This window comes from Nannobrachium achirus (assembly GCF_963921795.1).
Source record: "Nannobrachium achirus genome assembly, chromosome: 16".
Taxonomy (NCBI): Eukaryota; Metazoa; Chordata; class Actinopteri; order Myctophiformes; family Myctophidae; genus Nannobrachium; species Nannobrachium achirus.
This window is the reverse complement of record NC_137823.1, coordinates 8,067,795-8,093,826: the sequence shown is the minus strand read 5'-3', so window position 1 is coordinate 8,093,826 and position 26,032 is coordinate 8,067,795. Positions and strand designations below refer to the sequence as shown.

The 26,032-nt window shown below is 44.0% G+C and overlaps 1 protein-coding gene across 1 annotated transcript in view; it reads right to left on the bottom strand.

Moving 5' to 3' along the window:
• Positions 1–26,032, bottom strand: part of fam184ab (family with sequence similarity 184 member Ab) — a gene marked incomplete at both ends in the record, with an annotated part of 114,093 nt that overhangs the window by 72,904 nt on the left and 15,157 nt on the right. Inside the window, 6 exon segments of the mRNA XM_080744307.1 lie at positions 4,310–4,445; positions 7,148–7,399; positions 10,295–10,378; positions 13,035–13,274; positions 14,464–14,622; positions 15,948–16,067. Coding sequence (XP_080600433.1) covers positions 4,310–4,445; positions 7,148–7,399; positions 10,295–10,378; positions 13,035–13,274; positions 14,464–14,622; positions 15,948–16,067 — 991 coding nt within the window.

Sequence of the window (26,032 nt, the reverse complement as noted above, 5' to 3'; positions counted from 1 at the left end):
CAAACACGTCAATATGAGCCCTGTATCCGTTTACTCCGACGGACGGACGGACGGATGGATGGATACGCACGCACGCACACACGCACGCACACACGCACGCACACACACACAAGTACACACACACACACACACACACACACACACACACACACACACACACACACACACACACACACACACACACACACACACAGTTGTCATCTGGGTGGCTTGGAGGCACCCAAGATGGACCCTGGATCGACGCCTCGCACTGCAACACATTTTGAGCTTGTAGATCTGCTGTTTTCATTTAATTTCAAAATGCATTTAGTTATATGAAGTGTGGGTCATGACCGAAAGTATAAGGTCGCGGGTGCAATCGGCCGAAATGGGTTTCCTCAGACGGGTGGCTGGCATCTCCCTTAGAGATAGGGTGAGAAGCTCAGTCACCCGAGAGAGACTTGGAGTAGAACCGCTACTCCTACACTTGGAAAGGAGTCAGCTTAGGTGGTTCGGGCATCTAGTACGGATGCCTCCCGAGCGCCTTCCTAGGAAGGTCCTCGATGCACGTCCCACTGGGAGGAGACCCCGTGGCATTCCAAAGACCAGATGGAAGGATTATATCTCCAAACTGGCTTGGGAATGCCTCGGTATACTCCCTGAGGGAGTTGAGGAAGTTGCTCGGGATAAGGAAATCTGGAGTTCTCAGTTGGAACTGTTACCCCCGCGACCTGATTCCGGATAAGCGGTTGAAGATGGATGGATGGATGGATACTTGTGTTAACTTGATAACTGAACTTAATAACAAATACATTCAACATGAAAAGCACAATACAGTACATTTTGTAATACTTGCCATTAAGCCACTAAAACAGACTGACGTAATTAAAGTGGGTCATGCGTCAATTGGGTATGGCAGGGGTATGCAGATGCCATACCCTGGGTCCAGGGGGGGAAATAAAAGTTATTTATAAAGATAAATCCATGAATGTCTCTTTGTCTATCTGTGCTGGTTATTATGTTGTTAAATTACAGTAAAATAACTACAAATGCAAAATTTTACAAAATGGTCACTTTAACAAGGAATTATAATTATATTCTCCACACTTGTATTCTCCCCATCTTGACAAAATGGTATATTTCCAGCTTCCGCAGGTCGGCTGCACAGGTGCAATTCATTATTGTTAATTGTGGGTGGCACGTTTACTAACATGCCAAGTTTAGCTGCACTTGAACAACCGTTCCAGGCTGCCATATCCAGCCCAAGAAACCGTAGAAACGGGGGAGGAAAAAAAGTAGTTCTTAAAATAAATGTATCATGGCTGTTGCTAAGGTATGGCAACATGACTGGCTTCGCGCGCGTGCAAGACACCAGTCATGTTGCCATTCCTTACCTTTTCCTGAACTGACGCCACTGGGGTCATGACTTGTTTGCCTGTTTGGAATCGTAACAGCCGGAATCAATAATATATCATGTATTCCGCATTAAGTGAAGGTGGGGGCCGCATGTGGCCCCCGGGCCGCCAGTTGCCCATGTATGTCTAAGGACACGTTGATGATGACGCCACCGTAAACAAAGCCAGCGTTCACTTGTGTGGGATGTTTTGGAAGGCTTTATAATGGGAGCCTGTGGGAGAGTGTGGAAAAGGCTTTATCCCATCACATCCCATCCCGACTACTAATTGAAGCCCGGGCCCCGAATCACATGAAAGAGGTCTCACACAGTGTTGTTTTTGACAGCAGATTTTGATTTAGTTTTAGTCATAGTCTTTTGAATAAAGATGTCTTTTAGTTTTAGTCATAATTTAGTCAGCCAAACAGTTTTAGTTTTAGTCTGAATTTAGTCGACTAAATATCATGAGATGTATTTTTGGCAGGCCCTGATGGCATCGTAATGACTGATTTTACACTTGGTTGTGTGCTGAAAATAGCCGATCTAAAAGCTCAGTAGCTTGTAGATCTGCTATTTTCAGTGCGCAACACCTGAGAGCAACCGAACATAAAATGACTGTATTCTCCCCTAGTCCCTCCCCAACGTTTTAGTCTAGTTTTTAATTGTCAATATATTTGGTCTCAGTTTTAGTCATCATAGTTTAGTTTTTATTTAATTCTTATTTAGTTTTCGTCAGTGAAAGAAACGCAGTCGACAAACATTTTCCGTCACAGTTTTAGTCAACGAAATCAACACTGGTCTCACAGCACATGGTTGGTTCTACAGACTCCAACTTTCACACACGGATAGCTCAGCTATTTGCCTACATTCTTAGCTGCTTACCCTGCTGTTACTGTACTTGTATGATGTACAGTTGTACATTTTTTTTCAGTAGAACCGCAGTTCCAACCAATGTGCCAATTAAATAAGAGGGGACAAGGCCTGAGAGATACAGAGATCTCCATAATATGGGCACATATCCGTTTTACGTCACACTGACATCACACTGACACCCATGGACTTGCTGATCAAGTTGCCGTCAAGTGTTCTCCCTATATATGGGTATCAGGGATCTCCATATATGGGTATAAAAGGGACAAGGACCCTGGAAGTTGTTAGGCCTTGGAAGTGTTCATTTAAAAACAGCATCATAGCTGGGTATTAACTCATTTTTCCCGGCGGCGCGTTGCCAATAGTACGTTCTTTGGCTCGTTCTTTTGTACCTTGTTTTGATGTCTGTAAACTGATGAGGGGTCGCGCGGGTGTGTACAGTATAAGCATCTCCTGTAATCCTGCTTTGAAATCTCCACCTCACGTAAACATCAACAATGTCCAAATTCACTTCTTGGCACAAGAAGTGAACTTCACAACTGTCGTTCTATTGCTCTGATGCGACTCTGATGGAAGCTGCAGCGGCCCATTTCACATTCATTCTTGCATGAGGCTGCCCTCTATTGCTAGTATAGCCAAAGTACACCTATTTAAGGAGAAAATGAAATAATAATGATGAAAAAAAAAATTAATACATCTTTGTCTATAACATCGCAAAGGTAAGGTGCTTTTGCTGGCACAAAACCCAATAAATAAATAACAACATCTGGCAGTAATACAGTTAATATGGAAACAACATGACTTCACTCCTTTTTTTTTCTGCTTGATCAGCTCTCATAGGGTGGTGGTGAGCACACGCATGCACGCACGCACGCACGCACGCACGCAGTGTGTCTCAGTTTGTACTGAGCTTTCATGGAGTTCTGCTGACTCCATTCAGAGCCCTAAGAAGAGGCCAGGAGTCCCGGGAGAAAACACGAACAGAAACACTGAACAAGAAAGCTGCTAATTTACACTACCTGAGGGCACGGGCGTCACAAGGGGGGGGGACTGAGTTACTAGGGCCCAAGGTGGAGGGGCCCTAGTAACTTTAGCTATTGAAAAATAGCAGATATACAAGCTCACAGCGCGGCACCGAGTGCCGCGCTGCGAGCTCGTAGATCTGCTATTTTTGAAAAGTCGTGAAAATGTGTGCAAATCTTTGAATATATGGTATTTTTTAAGCGAACATTTGTAACTCAAATTTTGTCTCTGGGGGGGTCCCTGGAGCTAGATATTTTGAGATGGGGGTCCGTGGCCAAACACGTATCATCTTGGGGGTCCTTGACATGAAAAGGTTTGAGCACCACTGACATGGAAACATAGGTTTCTTGCACACATTTTCAAAATCTTTCAAAAATAGCAGATCTACAAGCTCGCAGCGTGGCACTCGGTGCCGCGCTGTGAGCTTGTATATCTGCTATTTTTCAATAGTTAACATTCATGGGGGGCCCGCAGTGAATCCTTGTACCCAGGAGAGGAGAGGAGAGGAGAGGAGAGGAGAGGAGAGGAGAGGAGAGGAGAGGAGAGGAGAGCTGTTCAATCTGGAATGACCTACCTAAGAGACTGTTTGTCATTTCCATCCTTCAAGTACAATCTAAAAAAATTGTTAGTGGACAATGAAACCTGTGACCATGTATAGTCTAATAGTACAGCCATGTATGTATATTTTTAACTATCCTTTTTTTAATGTAGGGTACTGTTGGTAATATGTGTTGTTTTTGTTGTCTTTTTGGTTACAGGAGAAATAGTATTTGTATGTATGTTTTTAAACGCCCTCTCTTAATGTAGGGTTACTGTTTGTTTGTTTGTTTGTTTTGTCTTCATGTGGGGACTACGAATGACATTTAGCATTTTTGCTCATTCCGGTGTATTTACATTGTTTTTATGTAGTGTTCATTAATATGCATTGTCCTGTCTAAATAAACAAATAAAGTAAAGTAAAGTAGAGGAGAGGAGAGGAGAGGAGAGGAGAGGAGAGGAGAGGAGAGGAGAGGAGAGGAGAGGAATACAGACAGACAATCTTACTGGCTTTCAGCAGGATCTCGGTAGCTTGCTGCTGCACTCTGTCTCTGGCCGCTTCCAACTCCACCTCCGCCTCCTTCTGACGGATGGAGATGATCTGAGAGTCCTGCGTCACCTCCTCCAGGTGTCTGGTCACCTCCTAGTGGTGAGAACGCCACATTACAACCAGGGACGAGAACGCCACATTACAACCAGGGACGTGCTGGGCCCCTGATTCAGCCCGGGCAAAAGAGTTGGAGAGGCCCTCATTGCGCTATAGAGAGAGCTCTCTCTCTATAGACGCATTTCTGGTCCACGTTACACTGATAAGAACTAGATGCGTGCGCAGGTCGGTACCAAAATTAGCCAATGAAACCAGCGCTCCCCAAAACAACAGGTTTGGGGATTGGTGGGAATTGATTACATGATACAGTCACCTGTGCATTTAGTCTCAATGTTTGTAAACAAGAAACTTGTTGCTGCTGCTACTCAAAGATTTGCCATTTCAGAGCATGACAAGTGACAAGCCAGTGGGCCAATTACATGAGTTATATTTCGTCGTTGTCGGGTGGAAACCTTATATGTCCAAAACCGTTTGTTTTGTATTTATCATTTTAAAAAATGATTTAAACTAGTGAAAACAGCCGATCTACAAGCATACAACGCCTCGCACCTTGTGTGCTTGTAGATCTGCTGTTTTAACTACTTTTGTGTGACAGCCTTGTATGATGAAGCAGGGCTTTGCTTTGCAAAAGAAATGTACAAATTCGAAACTTGGAGATACGAGGTTTCTGCCCGACAGTGACGATTTACTTTGTTGGCCGCCCAGCCCCCAAAATGGAACGAAGACATTTTATTTGTATTTTTTTTCCTAATGGCCGGCCTGGACCGGCCGGGAATGAACCAGCCGTTCGGGAGTTGTCCCGCTTTTCCCAATGGCCAGCACGTCCTTGATTACAACACATTGCTACAACAAAACACCTCCGCAGGTGCCTGGTCACCTCCTAGTGGACACAACAAGACATTACAACAAGTGTTAAGCCATTTAGCAGATGCTCTTTTTTTCTTTTTTGTATATTTTGTTATCCCACGATTGTGTAACCCATTTTTCACATGGTGAACCTGGGGAGGGCCCCGCACTGAGTGCATGCTTCCTTCAGTGCGCGAGGAGTGGGCGGGCCACTTCTAATCACCTGACAGAGGGGACCCATATGACGCGGAGGAGAGGACTAGCCCCCAGTGTACGGGTCCATTTGGTTTCATTTTACACTCTCAAGAGTCACATAACTGTCAAACATCTACGTTACTTATCTTACAGGAAGTCTACACAATTAGAGAATGTAGAATAATTGTTATTTTGATCAACGTTTTGCCTGTTATCTTTCCTATGAAACCAACATGTTACTTATTATGTCCATGAATTGAATACCAAGGACTTCCAACGTAAAAAATACCGTAAAAGGACTTATTTGGGATGTTCCATTTAGGCAAGATGTTCAACTGTACAACATTTTTATCGTATTCACTATACTTGTACTGTTCTCCATTTTTGTCTAATACAATTTTCAATCAATCAAAAACATCAATACCACCATGGAATTGTGGAAAAAATCTTATCCAAAGACAACAAAATAGCATCAAAGTCCATTATTTATTGAACCACCATTTGATGACAGTAAAACTAAAGGTACGATGACTATTTTGGTCAACAAAACCAACTGTACATTTAGCCGACTAAGACTGACGTCAGCACCAGTAAAACGTTTCAGGTGATAAAAAATATGACCAAAACTGAATTTAGTTTTATTCAAAAGATTACAACTGAAACTAAATCTAAATTCTTCAGAATCGACACTGTGTCTGAACTTCATTTACATACAGACACCTGCTGCTCGTTATGCTCTGTGTTTACGAGGAGTTTTAATATGAAAACAACATCATAGCTGGATATTAATATGGAAGCGGCATGACTTCCCTCACATGTTCTGCTTGTTCTGCTTGCTGTGTGTGTGTGTGTGTGTGTGTGTGTGTGTGTGTGTGTGTGTGTGTGTGTGTGTGTGTGTGTGTGCGCGCGCGCGTGCGTGCGTGCGCGCGCGTGTGTCACATGGAGCTGTTATGCAAATGACAGGACATATTGAATGTAATAATGTGTTCTCTCTCTCTCTCTCTCTCTCTCTCTCTCTCTCTCTCTCTCTCTCTCTCTCTCTCTCTCTCTCTCTCTCTCTAGGGTTCTATCTCACTCGCCCACCCTTCCTTCAATCACGGAAAATCGGCTCACACACCACAGACTCAATTACTGATGAACCCTTCATCTGAGAGAGAGAGAGAGAGAGAGAGAGAGAGAGAGAGAGAGAGAGAGAGAGAGAGAGAGAGAGAGAGACAGACAGACAGACAGACAGACAGACAGACAGACAGACAGACAGAGACAGAGAGAGAGAGAGAGAGAGAGAGAGAGAGACAGACAGACAGACAGACAGACAGAGACAGAGAGATAGACACAGAGAGACAGATAGTGGAGTAAGGGTGAATATAACTTGCAAGGACAAGCACCCAAAATGTGCGTGCGTGCGTGCGTGCATGCGTGCGTGCGTGCGTGCGTGCGTGCGTCACATTGTGAAGTGTCTGTTTGGCTCAGATAAGCTCTAGGGTTGAAAGTAGGACGGACTGCAATGATTGAAGTGAATTCAGGAAGAAAAGACCAACGACTGGCTGGTCTTCAGTCCACTGGTCTTCAAAGTGAACACACGGGCTGCCTAACACGTCCAGGAACGGGATAACCATTCCCCCCTGTGAAGTGCCGGCCGTCCAGGGGCGGATTTGACAAACGGGGGGAAGAACTTTGGGGGCCCCGCTCAGTCTTACCTTCACGTTGTTCTCTGCGGCGGTCAGCGCCCCCTGCAGTCTGTGGCTCTTGTCGCGGTTCTCTCGGGCCTCCTCGCTGACGCGGGCCAGCTCTGCGCGCAGCTTCCCCAGGGTCTTCTGAAGGGCCGCCTCCTGGCCCTGGAACTCCCGCCGGAGCTCCGCCTCTGTGCGTTTCCATGCCAACAGGTTGTCCGCCGTCAGCTGCTGCGTGCGTTTCATCGCCTCCAGCTCCCGCTCGTAGAATGCCTGGGCCTGGAGCGGAAAAGAAAGGAATGTCTAACCACTAGTACCAGTTAAGACTCCCTACATCGGGAGATAAGCGACCGTCACGTCGCATACACAAACTTTACAAGGCAATGGTAGCCAATGAGGAGGGAATATGGGAAATGGGACAGATCCATGTTGATGACATGACTTTGGAGATACTGTGTACCGCTTTGCGTGATTTTCGGTCAAAAACGGTCGGAGCAGTGTCCAAAAATGAGTTTTTCTCCTAAATCGGCCAGATGGTGGCGCTAGATGGGACAGATGCATTTTGATGAGATGACTGTAGAGATACTGTGTTCCGCTTTGCATGATTTTAAGGCAAAATCTGTTGGAGCAGTGTCCAAAAATGTGTCTTGCTAGAATCGGCCTCATGGTGGCACTAGAAGAGGGCCATGTGAGAAATGGGGTTGTGGTTTGGCAGCCAAGGAGTGTGTGTGCAAAGTTTGGCATGGATCGGGGCAACGGTGGCGGAGATATGAGTAGGGGAAACGTGTGACGTGACAGACGCGCCATGTCTTGGCCATCTGGCCAGTGATGTACCGGTATATTGGACCAGTTACCCTTATATGGAGACCCCTGGTACCCATATATGGAGATCCATGTACCAGATCCATGTATATGGAGATACAATCCCTTTTACGCCCATACCCATTCTGTTAAGAGTGGTTCACCTGACATCACAGTGACATCAGAACATGATGTCAGAGCGACAAACCCATTGACCGTAAAAAAAGGCGTACACGTCCAGACGGACACGGACAAGCTGTGCCATTTCTCATAGTAAACTGCGACCTTCGGTCGCAATGAATTCTCGTCCACGAGGGGGCACTGAAAACGCCCCCAAAACAAACTTTGGTTGAAAGTCAACTATGCAAAAGAAATACTTCCAGGTAAAGTGAGTGAGTCAGCATTTTTTTGGGGTCCTTTTTTATTCTCTTTCTTTTTTGGGTTGTTCCGCTGAGCCAGCTGTGTGTCTCACTGCACAGAGGGTTGGGTTAATGTGTAAACGTCACATTTCTGCTCACAATGACCCAGATATGCGTTCATATCCTGACTAGAAGCTATAGCAGGAACATCACAATGTTATCTAAACTGGGGCTGAACACCCAGGCAGACACCATGTACTGTAATGTCCACGAATAAAACCCTGACCTTTCAGGAAAGAAAATAAAAAAGGCTCTCCAATCGGTCCAATAATAGTTATTGTTTACTCACAAGCAGTGGTGTAAAATAACTAAGTACATTTACTCAAGTACTGTACTTAAAGGACAACTTCACCACTTTTCAACCTATCTTCATATAATTGGTCCTCACTAATATAATGTTCATGATAAAATAGTAATATATATATATATATATATATATATATATATATATATATATATATATATCGTCACTGTTGGGCAGAAATCTCGTATTTCCAAGTTTCAAGTTTGTACGTTTTTTCACCAAGTAAGGCCCTGCTTCATCATACAAGACTGCCGCACAAAAGTTTAGTTCAGTTTAGTTTATTTGATCATCACATATTTTCATACAGGTCATACATTCATATAATCATTGTTACAGGTGATCAAAAGGAATAGGCTGAAGCTGAAAGCTTGTGAATGCCTATCCTACTTATTCATGAATTAAGACATTGATTAGCCGACATTGAAAAGCCGATCTACAAGCACACAACGCGCGTTGTGTGCTTGTAGATCTGCTATTTTCACTAGTTTAGTTAATTTTTAAAATGATACATACAAAACGAACGGTCTTGGACATTCAAGGTTTCCACCCGACAACGACGATATATATCTACTCTGTGTCTCATAGGCGGGCTGTGGACAGATCAGAAACCTGCCTACCAGTGACATCATCGGTGGGAATCCAAGCTAATAGAAACAGCAGGCTTTCTATTCCTGAAAAGTTACAATGTTATGATGGAAGCCATTGTTATTTTATTTATTCTTTTATCTTGTTTAAAACAATATCTGCCAAACAATGGTAGGCAGGTTTCTGAACTGCCCACAGCCCTCCTAAGAGACACAGACCGCGTGAAAAAGAATGACGCTATTTTAGCATGAACATTAGTGAGGACCAATTATATGAAGATAGGTTGAAAAGTGGTGAAGTCGTCCTTCAAGTAAGATTTTTTGATGTTGTCTCCGCCATGCCGAAGGCATGCACGCTGTCCGTGCGTCCGTCCGGGTGTCTGTGCGCGCGTCTGTTACCAGCTAATTGGCCTGGTCGCTGCCAAACTGTGCACACACACTCCCTGGATCCCTGGATCTTCACATGAGCCTGTTCTAGTGCCACCATCAGGCTGATCTAGTTCCACCATCAGGCTGATCTAGTTCCACCATCAGGGTGATCTTTGCAAAACACATTTTTGGACAGTACTCCTACAGATTTTGTCCAAAGGAAAACTACGCCACATCAATGGGGTTTATTAGGTAGGCCTTAAAATTATGTTCTTGAGCGCAGGGGAATTATTGATCTTTCCGGCCAAAGTGTAGTCCTTTGAGGACTACAACATGACGTACGCTGTTTCCGCTCCCGACCGGATCAAAGCCCGAAATTGGAAGCGATCCCTGGCTACTTGTATTGCTTTGCATGGCATTGTACTGTACACATATTACTAAGTTAGTTAAGGTCTAACCTTGTTCATTGAGCTGGCTCTCTCCATTCCGACATGTCGCCACTCCGACAGTGACTTCTTATTGTCGGAGTGGCAACACTTCCATAGAGAAGGTTAGGGTTAGGGTAAGAGATAGAGTTTGTGTCTGTCGGAAAGGAGCCATGCACCCTGTTCATTGTACTGTAAACATACTACTAAGTTAGTTCAGTCTCACCGTGTTCATTTACTGTAAACATACTACTAAGTAAGTTCAGTCTCACCTTGTTCAGCTTGGCTTCGTATTCTTCCACCAGTCTCTTCTTATCCTGCTTCAGCTCCTCCACTCTCTCTGTCAACGACTCCACCTACAGGCCAACACAGGAACAACACCATAGCGTTAGTTCAAGCCTCATAGCAAAAATTCCAGAGTCATTTTTCAGCCAAATTGTGATGTTTGCCTGACTCCATTGTACTAATGCTCGTGACATTCCAAAGTCACTGTCTGCCTATCCACACATTTCCTGTGTCCCATCTAGAAACAAGAGGAGAAGGAAATGACACCAACGTAATTTTCTATACCCTGCAATCCTTACCCGGCAGATTCGTCGCACTCTGTGGCAAATTGACACTGGAAGTTCTGTGAATAACATTACAGTCTATGACAGCCGGCTGGACAGCTCATGAACAAAACAAAATAGACCTTTATGAAATACTCCGCTCAGGAATATAAAAGAAAACATGTCACACATTGTTTTCTGCTGTGTTGCTTTTCGGTGTGTACGCTGTATAACTTTATAGATGCATCTAAAGAGCACAAATTACGTTTCTGAACTAGCTAGTATCGCGAGACTCTCCACCATTTCCTGTCTGGAAACCAAATCTTGCAATAGTTCTGAGACAGAAACTATACCTGCCAGGGGCGTTATAGCGTCTTAGATAGTGGGGGGATGACATAGCCGCGCCCTCATGCACGCGCGCAGAGCGTGCGTGCACGTGTCTATCGTTTTTTTGCGGTTTTGATCGTGTTTTATTCAGGTTTCCGCAGTTTATTTTTTGGTTAAACAATCGGGAACGGCACACTACACTTTCCCTTTGCCTCTCTACTTCATTTTACACCACTGTCTACTACAGCAAGCATGATGGTTCCCATTTTAGCCTGTGAACCAAGAGAAACTAAACCCAAACAAGTAGTAGTGAAAATAGCAGATCTACAAGCTCACAACGAGTCGCTTCGCGCTGCGTTGTGAACTTCTAGATCGGCTATTTTCAGGACCCAACGCCCCAAACAATGTGTCCACAACGCTAGCCCAAACAGTGTTAGCCAGCAGCATAGCATCCATCATTACTCCAACTCTAATATAGCCACCGACTCACCAAGTGCTGACTGAGTGACGATGAGACGATGTTTAATGCCTTTATAGCCTACATGGTCTTGTCTTGGTGTTCTGTTTATATTCCTTTATGCCTGTGTTGTTAATTTCACCACGAGTCCATCATGACGCAAAGTACGCACGGACGACAGAGGTGGACTACAGTTAAAAGGGGCGTCCTTTGAAAGCCATTTCCTCTCTGCACAGAAGCGCATTTCAAAACAAGAGACTTTATTTAATTTTTTTCATCTATACAATCGATCATTCAACATGTTTATTTTGAAATTGTCCTGGAAATAAGTAGCCAAATAGCCCCTACTACGCGTTTGTGTTGATGAGAGCCAGCTTGCAGCGCAGGGGAGGAAAAAAGAAAAAAAAAAACACTCCGGCCGGCAAAAAAGGTGGGGGGGAGCAGATCACGTTTTTATGAAAGTGGGGGTGTCCCGTCGTACTCACAATTAATGGTGGCCTGCCGCTGTTTAGCTGCCTCAATAAAACTATGTGCTGTGCACATCGAAAAGCAAGTGATTGTAAAAATACTTGTGATATGGCTTCCTGAGCCAATTATACAAACTTTTCTAAACCTAAAAAAATGCTAACTAGCTTCATGTATGGTCATTGAGTGTTACAGTAGTGCAATGGGTTTAGGTGAAGTCTGAAGAGGTGAGTCTTCAGTCCACGGCGGAAGCTAGGGAGTGAGTCTGTAGTTCTAATGGAAGCTAGGGAGTGAGTATGTAGTTCTAATGGAAGCTAGGGAGTGAGTCTCTAGTTATAATGGAAGCTAGGGAGTGAGTCTGTAGTTCTAAGTGCGACAGGGAGTTTATTCCACAGTTTGGGCGCCAGGAGGGCAAATTGTCTAGGATGAGTGGATTTTTGTCCTGGGGTTTTTAGCGAGGGTTCTGTCATCATCCCTGTGTTGGCTGATCTGAGTGAACTTGTGGGGTTGTCATTGTATAAATATCTCCCTGCTCTTAATGGTTAATGATGGTTTTCTAATTGTGCTGAGCAGGGAGGAAAATGTAGCAGAGCCTGAACGCCAAGATTAAATATTAAATGTACACTTTTGTACAATTCACATTTTACAATACATAAATACTGGTTAATTCATTATTGGTTCCTTCTATTCTGAAATTAGGTTAATAGATGTTTGGTCCACCTCAGCCTTGTGCAGCTGTCCTAACTTCTCCTGGTTTTAGCTGTAGTTGGTTAATTAGGTTAATGAATTAGGTCAATTATTACCTCAGCCTTGTGCAGCTGTCCTAACTTCTCCTGGTTTTAGCTGTAGTTGGTTAATTAGGTTAATGAATTAGGTCAATTATTACCTCAGCCTTGTGCAGCTGTCCTAACTTCTCCTGGTCCTTGCTGTAGTTGGTTAATGAGGTTAATTAAGTTAATTACCTCAGCCTTATGGAGCTGTCCTTACCTCTCCTGGTCCTTGCTGTAGTTGGTTAATGAGGTTAATTATATTAATTAGGTTAATTATTAGATGTTTGGTGTACCTCAGCCTTGTGCAGTTGTCCTAGCTTCTCCTGGTCCTTGCTGTAGTTGGTTAATTACATTAATTAGGTTAATTACCTCAGCCTTGTGCAGTTGTCCCAGCTTCTCCTGGTCCTTGCTGTAGTTGGTTAATTACATTAATTAGGTTAATTACCTCAGCCTTGTGCAGTTGTCCCAGCTTCTCCTGGTCCTTGCTGTAGTTGGCGTTGTGGTTCTGCTGGGACCTCATCAGCTCCTGGACCTCCTGGCGGTGCTGGTTCTTCAGCTCCTCCAGGGCGATCCTCTTCTCCTGCTGGAAGGAGTTCTGGGCGTCCTGGAAGCTCCGCAGCTTCTCCTCGAAGGAGCGCCGCATCTCCTCCACCTCCCGCGACATGGACACCACCCGCTGGGTGTGCTGCAACGCAGAGAGGATGGAGTTAAAGACATGGACACCACCCGCTGGGTGTGCTTTAACACAGAGAGAGAGAGAGTTAGAGACATAGCCACCAGGGACGTGCTGGCCATTGGGAAAAGCGGGACAACTCCCGAACGGCCGGTTCATTCCCGGCCGCCGGTCCAGGCCGGCCATTAGGAAAAGATTAAAAATAAATGTCGGCCTTCGTTCCATTTTGGGGACTGGGTGCATGGCCAACAAAGTAAATCGTCACTGTCAGGCAGAAACCTTGTATCTCCAAGTTTCAAATTTGTAATTTTTTTTCGCAAAGCAAAGCCCTGCTTCAACATACCAGGCCGTCGCACAAAAGTAGTGAAAACAGCAGATCTACAAGCACACAACGCCTCACACCGCGAGGCGTTGTGTGCTTGTAGATCGGCTTGTAGCTTGTAGATCGGCTGTTTTCACTAGTTTAAATCATTTTTAAAATGATAAATACAAAACAAACGGTTTTGGACATACAAGGTTTCTACCCGACAATGACGAAATATAACTCAGGTAATTGGCCCACTGGCTTGTCACTTGTCATGATCTGAAATGGCAAATCTTTGAGTAGCAGCAGCGCTATAGAGAGAGATCTCTCTCTATAGCGCGCAATGAGGGCCTCTCCAACTCTTTTTCCCGGGCTGAATCAGGGGCCCAGCACGTCCCTGACACCAGCTGGGTGTGCTGCAACGCAGAGAAGACATGGACACCACCCAGGGGTCCAATTCATTCCCTATGGAAGTCACATGGTTTCATGCCTATTGGCTTAAAGCAAGCTTGCTTTAAAAGCCAAGAGGCTTGCTAGAGGCACGACACCATGCATGTGACTTCCCCAAGGACAGGGACAGGACAAAGTTATTTTCAGTCAGTTCTAACCAAAATGGCTATTATCTCAACGTTTTCCACACAACGTAATATCGTCAATGTCGGGTTAGGACAGCTCCATAAGGCTGAGGTAATTAACATAATTAATGTAATTAACCAACTATAGCAAGGATCAGGAGAAGTTAGGACAAGAGACACAGTTGATCGTGCTCTCAAACGATGAAACTATATCTATTAACAGGTTAGGGTTAGGGTCCCTGTGGGGGTCCCTGCTTCATCTCTCTCTCAACTAAGGGGTCCTTGGCCTGAAAACGCTGAAGACCCCTGGGTTAAAGGTTACCTGTGCCTCTGTGCAGAGCTGCATATCCTCCACTCTCTGTCTGTAGGAGTCAAACTCCTCCAGAGCCTGTCTCTTCATCCTCTCATGGAGCTCCATGGATTCTTCCAGAGAGGTGATGCGTCGCTTCAGGTCCTGCTCGTCACTGATCTTACTCTTATACTGAAACACACACACAGTCACACACGTACGTACGTACGCGCACGCGCGCGCACACACAAAATCCAAATCAATTCAAAGAAGTTTTATAGCCATGAGAAAACATACCGATGTTTCTGATTCACATTGGCACATTTCACTTTTTTTTTTTTTTTGCAAGTTTTTTTCATCTCACTCATGTCACTTAGTCTGCTGACCTCACTCAGCAACAAAATACAAATAAATTAAACAAAAATAAAACAATTCACAGGAGGCAAGCAGTGATCACCCCATGATGTGCACTGCAATTTAGTTTCAAATGCACTACATTGCAGACGCTTTTTTGAGAGTAAAAAAGAAGAAGAAGATACGTGTGACGTGCATGATCTGGGCAGATTGCCCCAGGAAATGTGCCAATCTCAACCCAAAACAACGGTAGTTTGCCAAAGCAAGTGTCAAAATACAATAAAAACGGTTTAAAAAGGGGAACATATATATAGTTGGAGGGGGTACAGCATTGCATTGTGTAAACAGAGCTATGTCACATTTCTTAGTAGTTTTCTTTGGGCTGTTTTTAGACCAAGGAATGTTTTTCATGCAAAACAAATGCTTGCAAAGGATTCCAAATCATTAAAAAAAAAACTAGTTTGACCCCTCACATGCTACTTAAAGCAGAGCTTTTGGGGGTAATTTTTTCCCCTTTATAGTATAGTGTATAGTAAGTGAATGAACCCAGCAGGTATCGAACCCAGGACCTTCTAGCTGTGAGGTGAGAGCACTACTGACTGCTCCACCATGCCCCCATAATAATACTATTAAAAACCCATTCAGAACGGGTACACACTATTGTGTATTATTATTTTATGCTTTAACTACTGAAAAACAGCAGATATACAAGCTCACAGCACGGCACGAGTGCTGCGCTGCGAGCTTGTAGATCTGCTATTTTTGAAAAATCGTAAAAATTAGAATTTTGTCCCGATTCATTAAGTGTCTTTTGAATCCTTCGAAGGTTTATTTGAAAAACCTATATTTCTATGTCAGCAAAGTCAAGGACCCCCAAAATTATATTTATTTGGCCACGGACACCCATCTCAAAATATTTAGTTCCAGGGACCCCCCAGAAGCAAAATTTGAGTTCCAAACGTTAGCTTTGAAAATACATATATTCAAAGATTTGCACACATTTTCACGACTTTTTTCCAAAATAGCAGATCTACAAGCTCGCAGTATATCTGCTATTTTTCAATAGTTAAAGCAGTCAATAATTCTAGGCTTAAATGGGTTACTAATAGTAATAATAATAATAATATAATAGTAATAGTAATAGTTCTACTAACATATCCCACCTGTAGGATCTTCTGGCGCGTCTCAGACAGGATCTGCTGAACCTCTTCTTCGTGAGCCTCCTTCAGCGTAGCGATGGCTGCCTCATGCTCATCGTTCTTAGTGTTCAACGCGTAGATGACCTGGGGATGGGGAGAGAGACACAGGGTTACTACTGGGGGAGAGAGAGAGAGAGAGAGAGAGAGAGAGAGAGAGAGAGAGAGAGAGAGAGAGACTCCAATTTGAGGCACAGAGCTAGCCTGGTTAATAAACCAGACTGCACAACACCACCCCCTGTTAAGTCTGACGCTTGCAGTCAGGCTAGCACAGAGCAGGGGCGTCAATTGGGTATGGCAAGGGTATGCAGCTGCCATACCCTGGGTATGGAGGAGGAAATAAAAGTTACTTTTAAATATAAATCCATGAATGTCTCTTTGTCTATCTGTTCTGGTTATTATGTTGTTAAATTACAGTAAAATAACTAAAAATGCAACAAAATGGTCCCTTTAACAAGGTATCATAATTATATTGTCCACAATTATATTCTCTCCATCTTGACAATATGGTATATTCCCAGGTTCCGCAGGTTAGCTGCACAGGTGCAATGCATTATTCTTAATTGTGGCACGTTTACTAACATGCCAAGTTTAGCTGCACTTGAACAACCATTCCAGGCTGCCATATCCAGCCCAAAAAAACGTAGAAAAAATAGAATTTACTTCTTAAGATAAATGTATCATCCCTGTTGCTAAGGTACGGCAACTTGACTCGTGTCTTGCACGCATGCCTGGTGTCTTGCACTGGTGTCTTGAACTGACGCCCCAGATCTGTTAGATCGGTAAGATCTGTTAGATCCGCCCCTCCATTGATTGTTTTGAACATGGATTCACTCACACCACACACGGTCCTTCTCGGTATCAGTCTGGACTTCGGCCCATAGGAAACGAGTATGAGAAATCAGAAAATGACCGGGCCAATCAGCGACTGCGTTTCAACTGAACAGTGAAGGGCAGTACACTGATTGGCCCGGTGGTTTTCTGATTTCTCCACCTCCCTCCCTATGGGCCGAAGTCCACACCGATACCTTGGAGGAACGTGAGAGTGAATCCATGGGTGGAGACACTAGGCAAACACTCCCTGTTATCAAAGGAGCCCAGTTAGTTCCAGCATGCATCCAGATGTCACCACTCTGTCCTCTCATGAAGCACCACAAGCTTCATGAGAGGACATAGACTCACCTCTTCAAACTCCACCGAAATCCATAGCACTACTGTAACACTCCCCTTCCCTCAATGACCTGAAGCTAGATAGCATTTTTAGGTTTTAGATAACATTTTTTACTGATTAGGTGGGTGGTCTACCTATATTATTGTTTTTCTAGATTGATATTCCTATGCATTGTTATATTGTTGTACTGACATGTTATCTTGCTTATTAAATTGATGTATTACCTGCCTAAATTGCAAATTGTAAATTGATACATACCTACATACATACACACAGACAGCTATCATGACCCTACTTGCACACACACACACACACACACACACACACACACACACACACACACACGTCACACACACACACACACACACGCACGCACACACACACACACACACACACACACACACACACACACGCACGCACGCACGCACGCACACACACACACATCAGAAGACAGCATTGTTAGAGTGAATGAATGCAGATGTCAGTGACAGATGTGTTCAACACTAATTTACACCACACTCATTAACAATGGCTTTGTGTGTGTGTGTGTGTGTGTGTGTGTGTGTGTGTGTGTGTGTGTGTGCGTGCGTGCATGCATGCGCGCTCACTCCAGATGGCTCATTTAAGCCATACAGTCAAACAACCCGTTTAGATTATGCTGCACCACACACACACACACACACACACACACACACACACACACACACACACACACATTTCAGAAATGCTTTTAGATTATGCAATAAACATGACTACACTAAAAAACACTTTAAAAAGGTATGCTTTTAGGTTATGAAATAAACATAGGCCTACAGTACACACACACACACACACACACACACACACACACACACACACACACACACACACACACACACACACACACACACACACACACACACACACACACACACACACACAGCTCCAATTATGCTCCAAAAATAAACAAAGTGTCTCAGCGATATTGTCGGGGAGGTGTTGCTCTGGGTCGTTTACGATAGATAGTCAGTCACTCGTATCTGATACAGTTTCTGTTTCTGGTGAAAATGTTAAATTCGACGGCGTTAGTGTTGATGCTTCGTATCCCTGCGTTTCAAATATGTACGTTCTTTCGTCAATTAAAGCCCCAGCTACAACATCATACGAAAGTGTCGCACACAAGTAGTGAAAATAGCCAATCTACAAGCACACAACGCCTCGCGACACGAGGTGTTGTGTGCTTGTATTACAACTACGGTATATTACAACTTGTATTACAACTATATCCTGCTGGTCTAAATGAAAAGTCAGTGAGTGATCAGTCATTATGAAGTGTTTGCCCCTGTTTGGCCTAGCTCAGATCTACTCTGGAGTGGATACTTTTTAGTACCACGTTTGGTACCACTTTCACTCTACCCAGGTCTTTGTAGTGGAAAACCTGGCACAAGTGGGCGGTATGGAGTGGTGTGGTGTTGGGCCATGTTAGTGGAAAAGAGGCTTTAGGGTTAGGGATAGGGTTAAACAGTTGTTATCAGTTAGGCGTTTTGTCAACAAAACCGGTCGAGCCCAGGGGCATAGTTCCGCATATTTAAAAGGACTCCAATACGGAACCAAAACTTCCTATGAATGGCCGCTAATTGCGCTGTCGTCCCCCCCCCCCCCCCCCCCCCGGCCGATCGCAAAAAGAATTGTTCTCCATTGGACCCCATTAATTTTCCCCTTTCGTTTTCTAACCTTAATTAACATTTTCATAAATACTTTGTGGTTCCTATCGCTAGTAAAAAATTGCCTTTCAATCACGATTATATGCGTTTTGTGAAAATAAGGTCCCATTTATGTTAAAATTGTTGATAAAGTTGTCGGGGCCGTGGCCAACTAAACTAATACCAGCTGGCTGTGGTCTTCTTCGTGTGCTGTATTTCGGGAGGCTCCGACCACATTCTCCCATGTATCTCTGCGGTTGCACGTGACCGTTGGCAGCCAATAGCATCCTCTGGTGCCTTTACAATCTATGATGGCAACACCCATGCCAAGGACCCATATTGTGTCATTTGCGCTGCATAGAAACCAATGGCTTCACTTTGTCCATATCTTTTATACAGTCTATGGTCGAGCCGTGTGGCATTTCACCCTGGTCTTCATTGATTGGCCGCTGGGACGCGTCACGCATTGGCATTTCATCGTCACCTTCATCGATTGGTGGGTTATGCAGTGAGCGTGTGTGAGGCCTTCATTGATTGGTGGGTTATGCATTGAACGCGTGTAAGGCCTTCATTGATTGGTCGTTTATGCAACGAGAGCGTGTAAGCCACGGTGCATGTCACCTTGTGATTTTGGCCACTTGACTCAGTAAAAATCGTTATCGTTTGATGACGTCATCACATTGACAACTGGGGACAGAACCAGAAAATGACTCACCTCTGGATTTCATAGAATAGCATAGATTCCACTGCAACCAGCCTCATTGAATAATAATAATAATCCTAATTCCTATTTAACTATTGAAAAATAGCAGATATACAAGCTCGCAGATCTGCTATTTTTGAAAAATCGTGAAAATTAGAATTTTGACCCGATTCTATAAGTGTCTTTTGAATCCTTCAAAGGTTTTTTGAAAAAACAATGTTTCTATGTCAGCAATCTGGCTTAGCCATCGTCAAAGAAAAGGTCCTTTTCACTTAAATCTAGCTCAGTTAGTCTGTTTTTGAGAGACCATGTCAGTGGTTCTCAAACCTTTTCATGTGAAGGACCCCCAAAATGATATGAATTTGGCCACGGACCCCTATCTCAAAATATTTAGTTCCAGGGACCAACCAGAAGCAAAATTTGAGTTACAAACATTCGCTTTGAAAATACATTATATTCAAAGATTTGCACACATTTTCACGACTTTTTTCAGAAATAGCAGATCTACAAGCTCGCAGCGCGGTACTCGGTGCCGCGCTGTGAGCTTGTATATCTGCTATTTTTCACTGGTTAAAGCATTCAATAATTCTAGGCCCTAAATGGGTTAATGTTGGATCCAACAGGATAAAGTTGGTGGCCACTGTTACCACGTCTGTCTGTCTGCCCAGCCTGTCAATGTGACAGAGTGGAGAGCGCACGCACAGCTGACATCTAGCCCTGCAAGGCCCAGCGTTGCTTTTTGGCAACATTTTTTAAATCATTTAAAAAAAAATAGTTTTCCTGTTCTTTTTTCACATTAACATCACCATTAAATCCTATTGTTTAGTATTACAATGCCATTGGCCACGATATTTGCATATAAATACCGCCCACAGTGGCTGACATTCACACCTCCCAGAGAAGTTGAAATTCCAGCGTCTGGACGAACAACATCTCACTTTTTAACTGAAGCTATTCCTCACTAAAACATAAGTAAAATGCCTGTAATTTTTTTTTTCGTGATCATTAGAATGTCTAGAACACGTGCATATGTTAATATTGTGAAAAATATCCCCAAAATGCAAATTAGAGCATGATTTATGATTTATGATTTATGGCTATAAAACCTTACAAAAACATTATTCATTTTTCTAAATTACATTTTCCTGTGATTAGGACTCCTACAACACCATCTGATTTTTTTCAATTTTTTTGGCCAGTAGAAATTAATTCGGGCCTTGCAGGGCTAGGGAGGTCGTCAATTCTGTCTTACGCACGGGGGGGGGGGGGGTTGTTCAAAATCTTAAAATATGATTATTTGGGGGGTCGCGACTTGAGAAGGTTGAGAACCGCTGACCTAAATGACGCGTGGTCATGGAGGGGTATAGGTTAAGGACTAAAGCTAAGCTAAGTGGGAGGCGAGTCTGAAGAGGTGAGTCTTCAGACCACCAGTGCAAACTAACAGTGCTTTCAACAGTCCACCATACTGTCATGATGTCTGTCTGTCTGTCTGTTCATGTTTGATTTATTCATTTACTCTCTCTCTTATGTCTGTCTCTCCCCTCTCTCTCTCTCTCTCTCTCTCTCTCTCTCTCTCTCTCTCTCTCTCTCTCTCTCTCTCTCTGTCTCTCTCTCTCTCTCTCTCTCTCTAGGTCCAGTTGCCATGGTAACCTGTTTCTATACACGTCAGCTGGATTGTGGGTCTGTCACTCAGGCTTCCCTCCTCCTCTGCCTCTGTGTGTGTGTGTGCGTGTGGGTGTGCGTGCGTGCATTTGTACATGCGTGTCTGTGGGTGTGTGTGTGCGTGCATCCATGCTGTGTGTCTATCAGGTCCTATAGGGTATAATCAGTGACCACCCACTCAGGTCTATATATATACTCCCCTTCCCCCCCTCTCAGTCCAGTGTGTTTTCAGACAGTTGTGACAGAAAGTGCTATTGTAGCAGATGTGCCCTTTCAGTCCATACAGTTATAATGGAATGGTGAGAGTTAATTCACCCAGCGAATGAAGCACCTGGAAGTACCAGAGTTATAATAAGAATAGAGAGGACACCGGATATCCCCGCCCGTCCACTTGCATTGAGTTGCTCACCCAGCGCATGAAGCGTACTTCCGTGTTTGAAACGCCTCTGAAACGTGACGTAGTGGGGCTACTATTTGGCTTCTGAGCCAATCGCGACGGTCGGGGCGTGGTATGGGAGCGAGAAACGGGGAGGCGGGGGTAGCGGGGGGCTATCTGCCTCAACTGAACTAACTGTTTGAATAGAAGCCCCAACTGCAGTACCTCAAACGGCCACCATGTACTTTTTGCTTCAGGGCGCCCCCAGGATTCTGGGGGCTTGGGAAGTACAATCTACTTCCTGGAAGCACACTCTTCTACTTCCTGGAAGTACACTCTACTTCCTGGAAGTACACTATTCTACTTCCTGGAAGCACACTATTCTACTTCCTGGAAGTACACTATTCTACTTCCTGGAAGAGCACTATTCTACTTCCTGGAAGAGCACTATTCTACTTCCTGGAAGTACACTATTCTACTTCCTGGAAGAGCACTATTCTACTTCCTGGAAGCACAGCACTACTATGTGAACGGTCACAGCTTGTCCGTATCGCTGTCTGTCTGTCACGCCTTACACTGTGGTTCTATGGGTTTATTGCTCTGACATCATGCTCTGACGTCACTGTGATGTCAGTGGAACCACTCTTAACAGAATGGGTTTGCAGCTCTGAGATCACGCTCTGGCTTCACTGTGATATCACACTAACTGAATCCCTTTTATGCCCATATATGGAGTTCCCTGATTTCATCAATATTAAGCCCATATCTAACAGGACTTCATATGGGAATGCCCATATATGGAGGCCACATACCAAACTAACATAATTCATATATGGCCAAGACAGATGGCCAAGACAGCCCATATCTGTGTGGCTGGTTCTACAGATCTCCATGTATGGGGATAAAAGGGTATGATGTCATAGATGGCATAGGACTTTCACATAACGAATAACTGATGTTTGGGCTCTCACAGCATATCTCCATATACAGTACATGGATCTCCATATATGGGTACCACTAGTAACAAAGCACTGATTAGCCTGTCTGTAGCGTATTCATACATTCATTTAGGCCTAGAATTATTGAATGCTTTAACCAGTGAAAGATAGCAACTTTGAATACATCTTTGAATTTATGTATTTTCAAAGCAAATATTTGTAACTCAAATTTTGCTTCTGGGTGTTCCCTGGAACTAAATATTTTGAGATGCGGGTCCGTGGCCAAATAAATATAATGTTGGTCCTTCACATGAAAAGGTTTGAGAACCACTGACATAGTAGTCTCTCAAGAACAGACTAACTGAGCTCCAGTTAGGTGAAAAGGACCTTTTCTTTGACGATGGCTGGCCAGATTGCTGACATAGAAAACATAGGTTTTTCAAAAAATCTTAGAAGGATTCAAAAGACACTTATAGAATCGGGTCAAAATTCTAATTTTCAAGATTTTTCAAAAATAGCAGATCTACAAGCTCGCAGCGCGGCACCAAGCTTGTATATCTGCTATTTTTCAATAGCTAAAGCATAGAATAATGATACACAATAATGTGTACCCGTTCTGAATGGGTTTTAATAACACTAGTAACAAAGGACTGATTAGCCTGCCTGTAGTTAATAAACCATTCATTCATGAATAATAACACTGAGCAGCCTGCCTGTAGCGACTCTGAGTGCTATGCAGTGCATCAACCTTGGTTTCAGTATCATTACCTCCTAACAGCATGTTCAACAAGGTGGCTTTTTATAGCAGCACTGTGTGTGCGTGTGTGTGCGTGTGTGTGCGTGTGTGTGTGTGTGTGTGTGTGTGTGTGTGTGTGTGTGTGTGTGTGTGTGTGTGTGTGTGTGTGTGTGTGTGTGTGTGTGTGCGTGCGTGCGTGCGTGTGTGTGTGTGTGCGTGTGTGTGTCAGCTCTCGTAGCAGGTGAGCTATGGCGATGCCCCCTCATCTTTTTTATTACCGTATGAAATTCACTGACGCACATCGACACCTACCACACACACACTACACACACACACACACACACACACACACACACACACACACACACACACACACACACACACACACACACACACACACACACACACACACACACACACATCTGCGGGCTGTAGCTACTATAGTGTGATACATGACACTGTGAATGAAAGCTGAGAGAGAGAGAGAGAGAGAGAGAGAGAGAGAGAGAGAGAGCACGAGAGACATAGAGAGAGAGAGAGAGAGAGAGAGAGAGAGAGAGAGAGAGAGAAGCAGGCTGTCATTCAGTGTTGGGTTAAAATTATCGCTGTTACTGTAAGGAATCTGCTATTTTTGAAAAGTCATGAAAATGTCTTCAAATCTTTGAATATATGTATTTTTAAAGCGAACATTTGTAACTCAAATTTTGCTTCTGGGGGGGTCCCTGGAACTAAATATTTTGAGATGGGGGTCCGTGGCCAAATACATGTCATTTTGGGGGTCCTTAAAGCTATTAATATGCAAGCTTGTGTGTATACAAAAACATTCCCCCCCCCCCCTCCAGGACAGGCATCAAACAGGTAGTTGTCTTTGATGCTTTCTTTTTTCTTCTAATTTTTATCCCACAATTTTGCAACCCATTTTCACCCAGTGCCAATTGCCTATGTAATCCTGGGCTCTGCTCTCCCTCTGCCGCACCTGGGGAGACAACGGACTGACCTCATGCTTCCTTCAATGCATGAGTAGTCCAAGTTGTTTCTTTTCACCTGACAGGGGGGATTTCCCCGGGATGGACGTAGCGCGTGGAAGGAACACGTTATTCCAACCAGTTCCTTTCCCCTCCATCTCCATCAAGTGCCCCGGCTGGCCAGGGGGAGGCATTTTGAGACCAGGATTACTGCATGTTTTTGTGAGGGTATCAACCCTAGGAGACACAGGGAGAACATGCAAACTCCACACAGAAAGGCCCTATTGTCTTTGATGCTTTCATTGATTAAAGAGAACAGTAACGAGGACTTGACACTTTAATGGCCCAATCAATTACCTTTGTGCAAAATCCTGTTGATGTTCAAAGGGAGCAATAAAGAGTTCTGTCTGAGCTCCCCCTGACAAAAACGTCCCTCCACTGTTTCTGTTGACATTTAATGTCAACATAAACAGTGGAACAGAACAGAAATACAGCCAGGGGATGTGTCTTTCTGCAAGGAAACACCCCAGCACAATAATATAGTTACTGATGAAGGGAAATGACTGCTAAAAATGAATATACACATTTTTTAATAGTCTTAAAGTTACATATAATTCCTTTAAAGCATAAAATAATGCTTAAAGTGGTTCAAATCTAGAGTTCCAGCAATCCAATGTTCCAGCCAGGTCTTTTGAAAAATCTTGACAATTCGTGCAGTGACCCGATTCTATACATGTCTTCTAAATCCTTCTAATGCTTTTGAAAAACACATGATTCTATGTCAGTGACTCTCAAACTTTTTCATGTGACGGACCCCCAAAATGACATGTTTTTGGCCACGGACCCCCATCTCAAAATATGTTGTTCCAGGGACAACCCAGAAGCAAATATTTGAGTGCATACGGTATGTTTGCTTTAATATATTATATATATATATATATATATATATATATATATATATATCTTCAAAAAAAAAAGCACTAGTGCTGCGCTGTGAATTCAACATTATAGGCCTGAATTCAACACTATACTCGAGTGAAAGTACAAAAGACTATTGGAGACTATTGCACTTAGTTACCAATAGTGGTTAATGACAGTGTGTTATCCTGGTGTTGTGTCGGCGCGCGCATGTGTGTATTTGTGTGTGTGTGTGTGGTTGTGTTGGCCTCAGGGCTGCTGTGATGAAAGAGCAGCTACATTAGAGGGTTGTGTTGTTCGCGCACGCACGCACGCACGCACGCACGCACGCACGCACGCACGCACGCACGCACGCACGCACGCACGCACGCACGCACGCACGCACGCACGCACGCACGCACGCACGCACGCACGCACGCACACACACACACACACACACACACACACACACACACACACACACACACACACACACACACACACACACACACACACACACACACACACACACACACACACACACACACACACACAATCTAAAACAAGCTACAGAAATGTCTTCCTCTCACAGCTGAATGGCTGTGGTTCTCTCTAACCTAGTCATGTTTTATGCATGCAGAAAATACTTTGAGACAGGATTTGGAAAACGATCTAAAAGCTCAGCTCACACTTTTATCTCTGCTGTGTTGGGAGAACGGTCAGAGGACCGAGTACACAGCCCTGGGGAACTGCTCCGGTCATAGAGCCATAAAGGGTTTAAGAGGTTCAGAACATAAACAAACCGGTCTGTGGAAACTAGTGTTGATTTGTGAGTACTTTTTCCACCTCTGCCAGAAACAAGCCCAAACTAGAAGAAGTGCTCGTCCGAGCGCAGGTCTCCACCGGGTCAGGAATGTTTGGT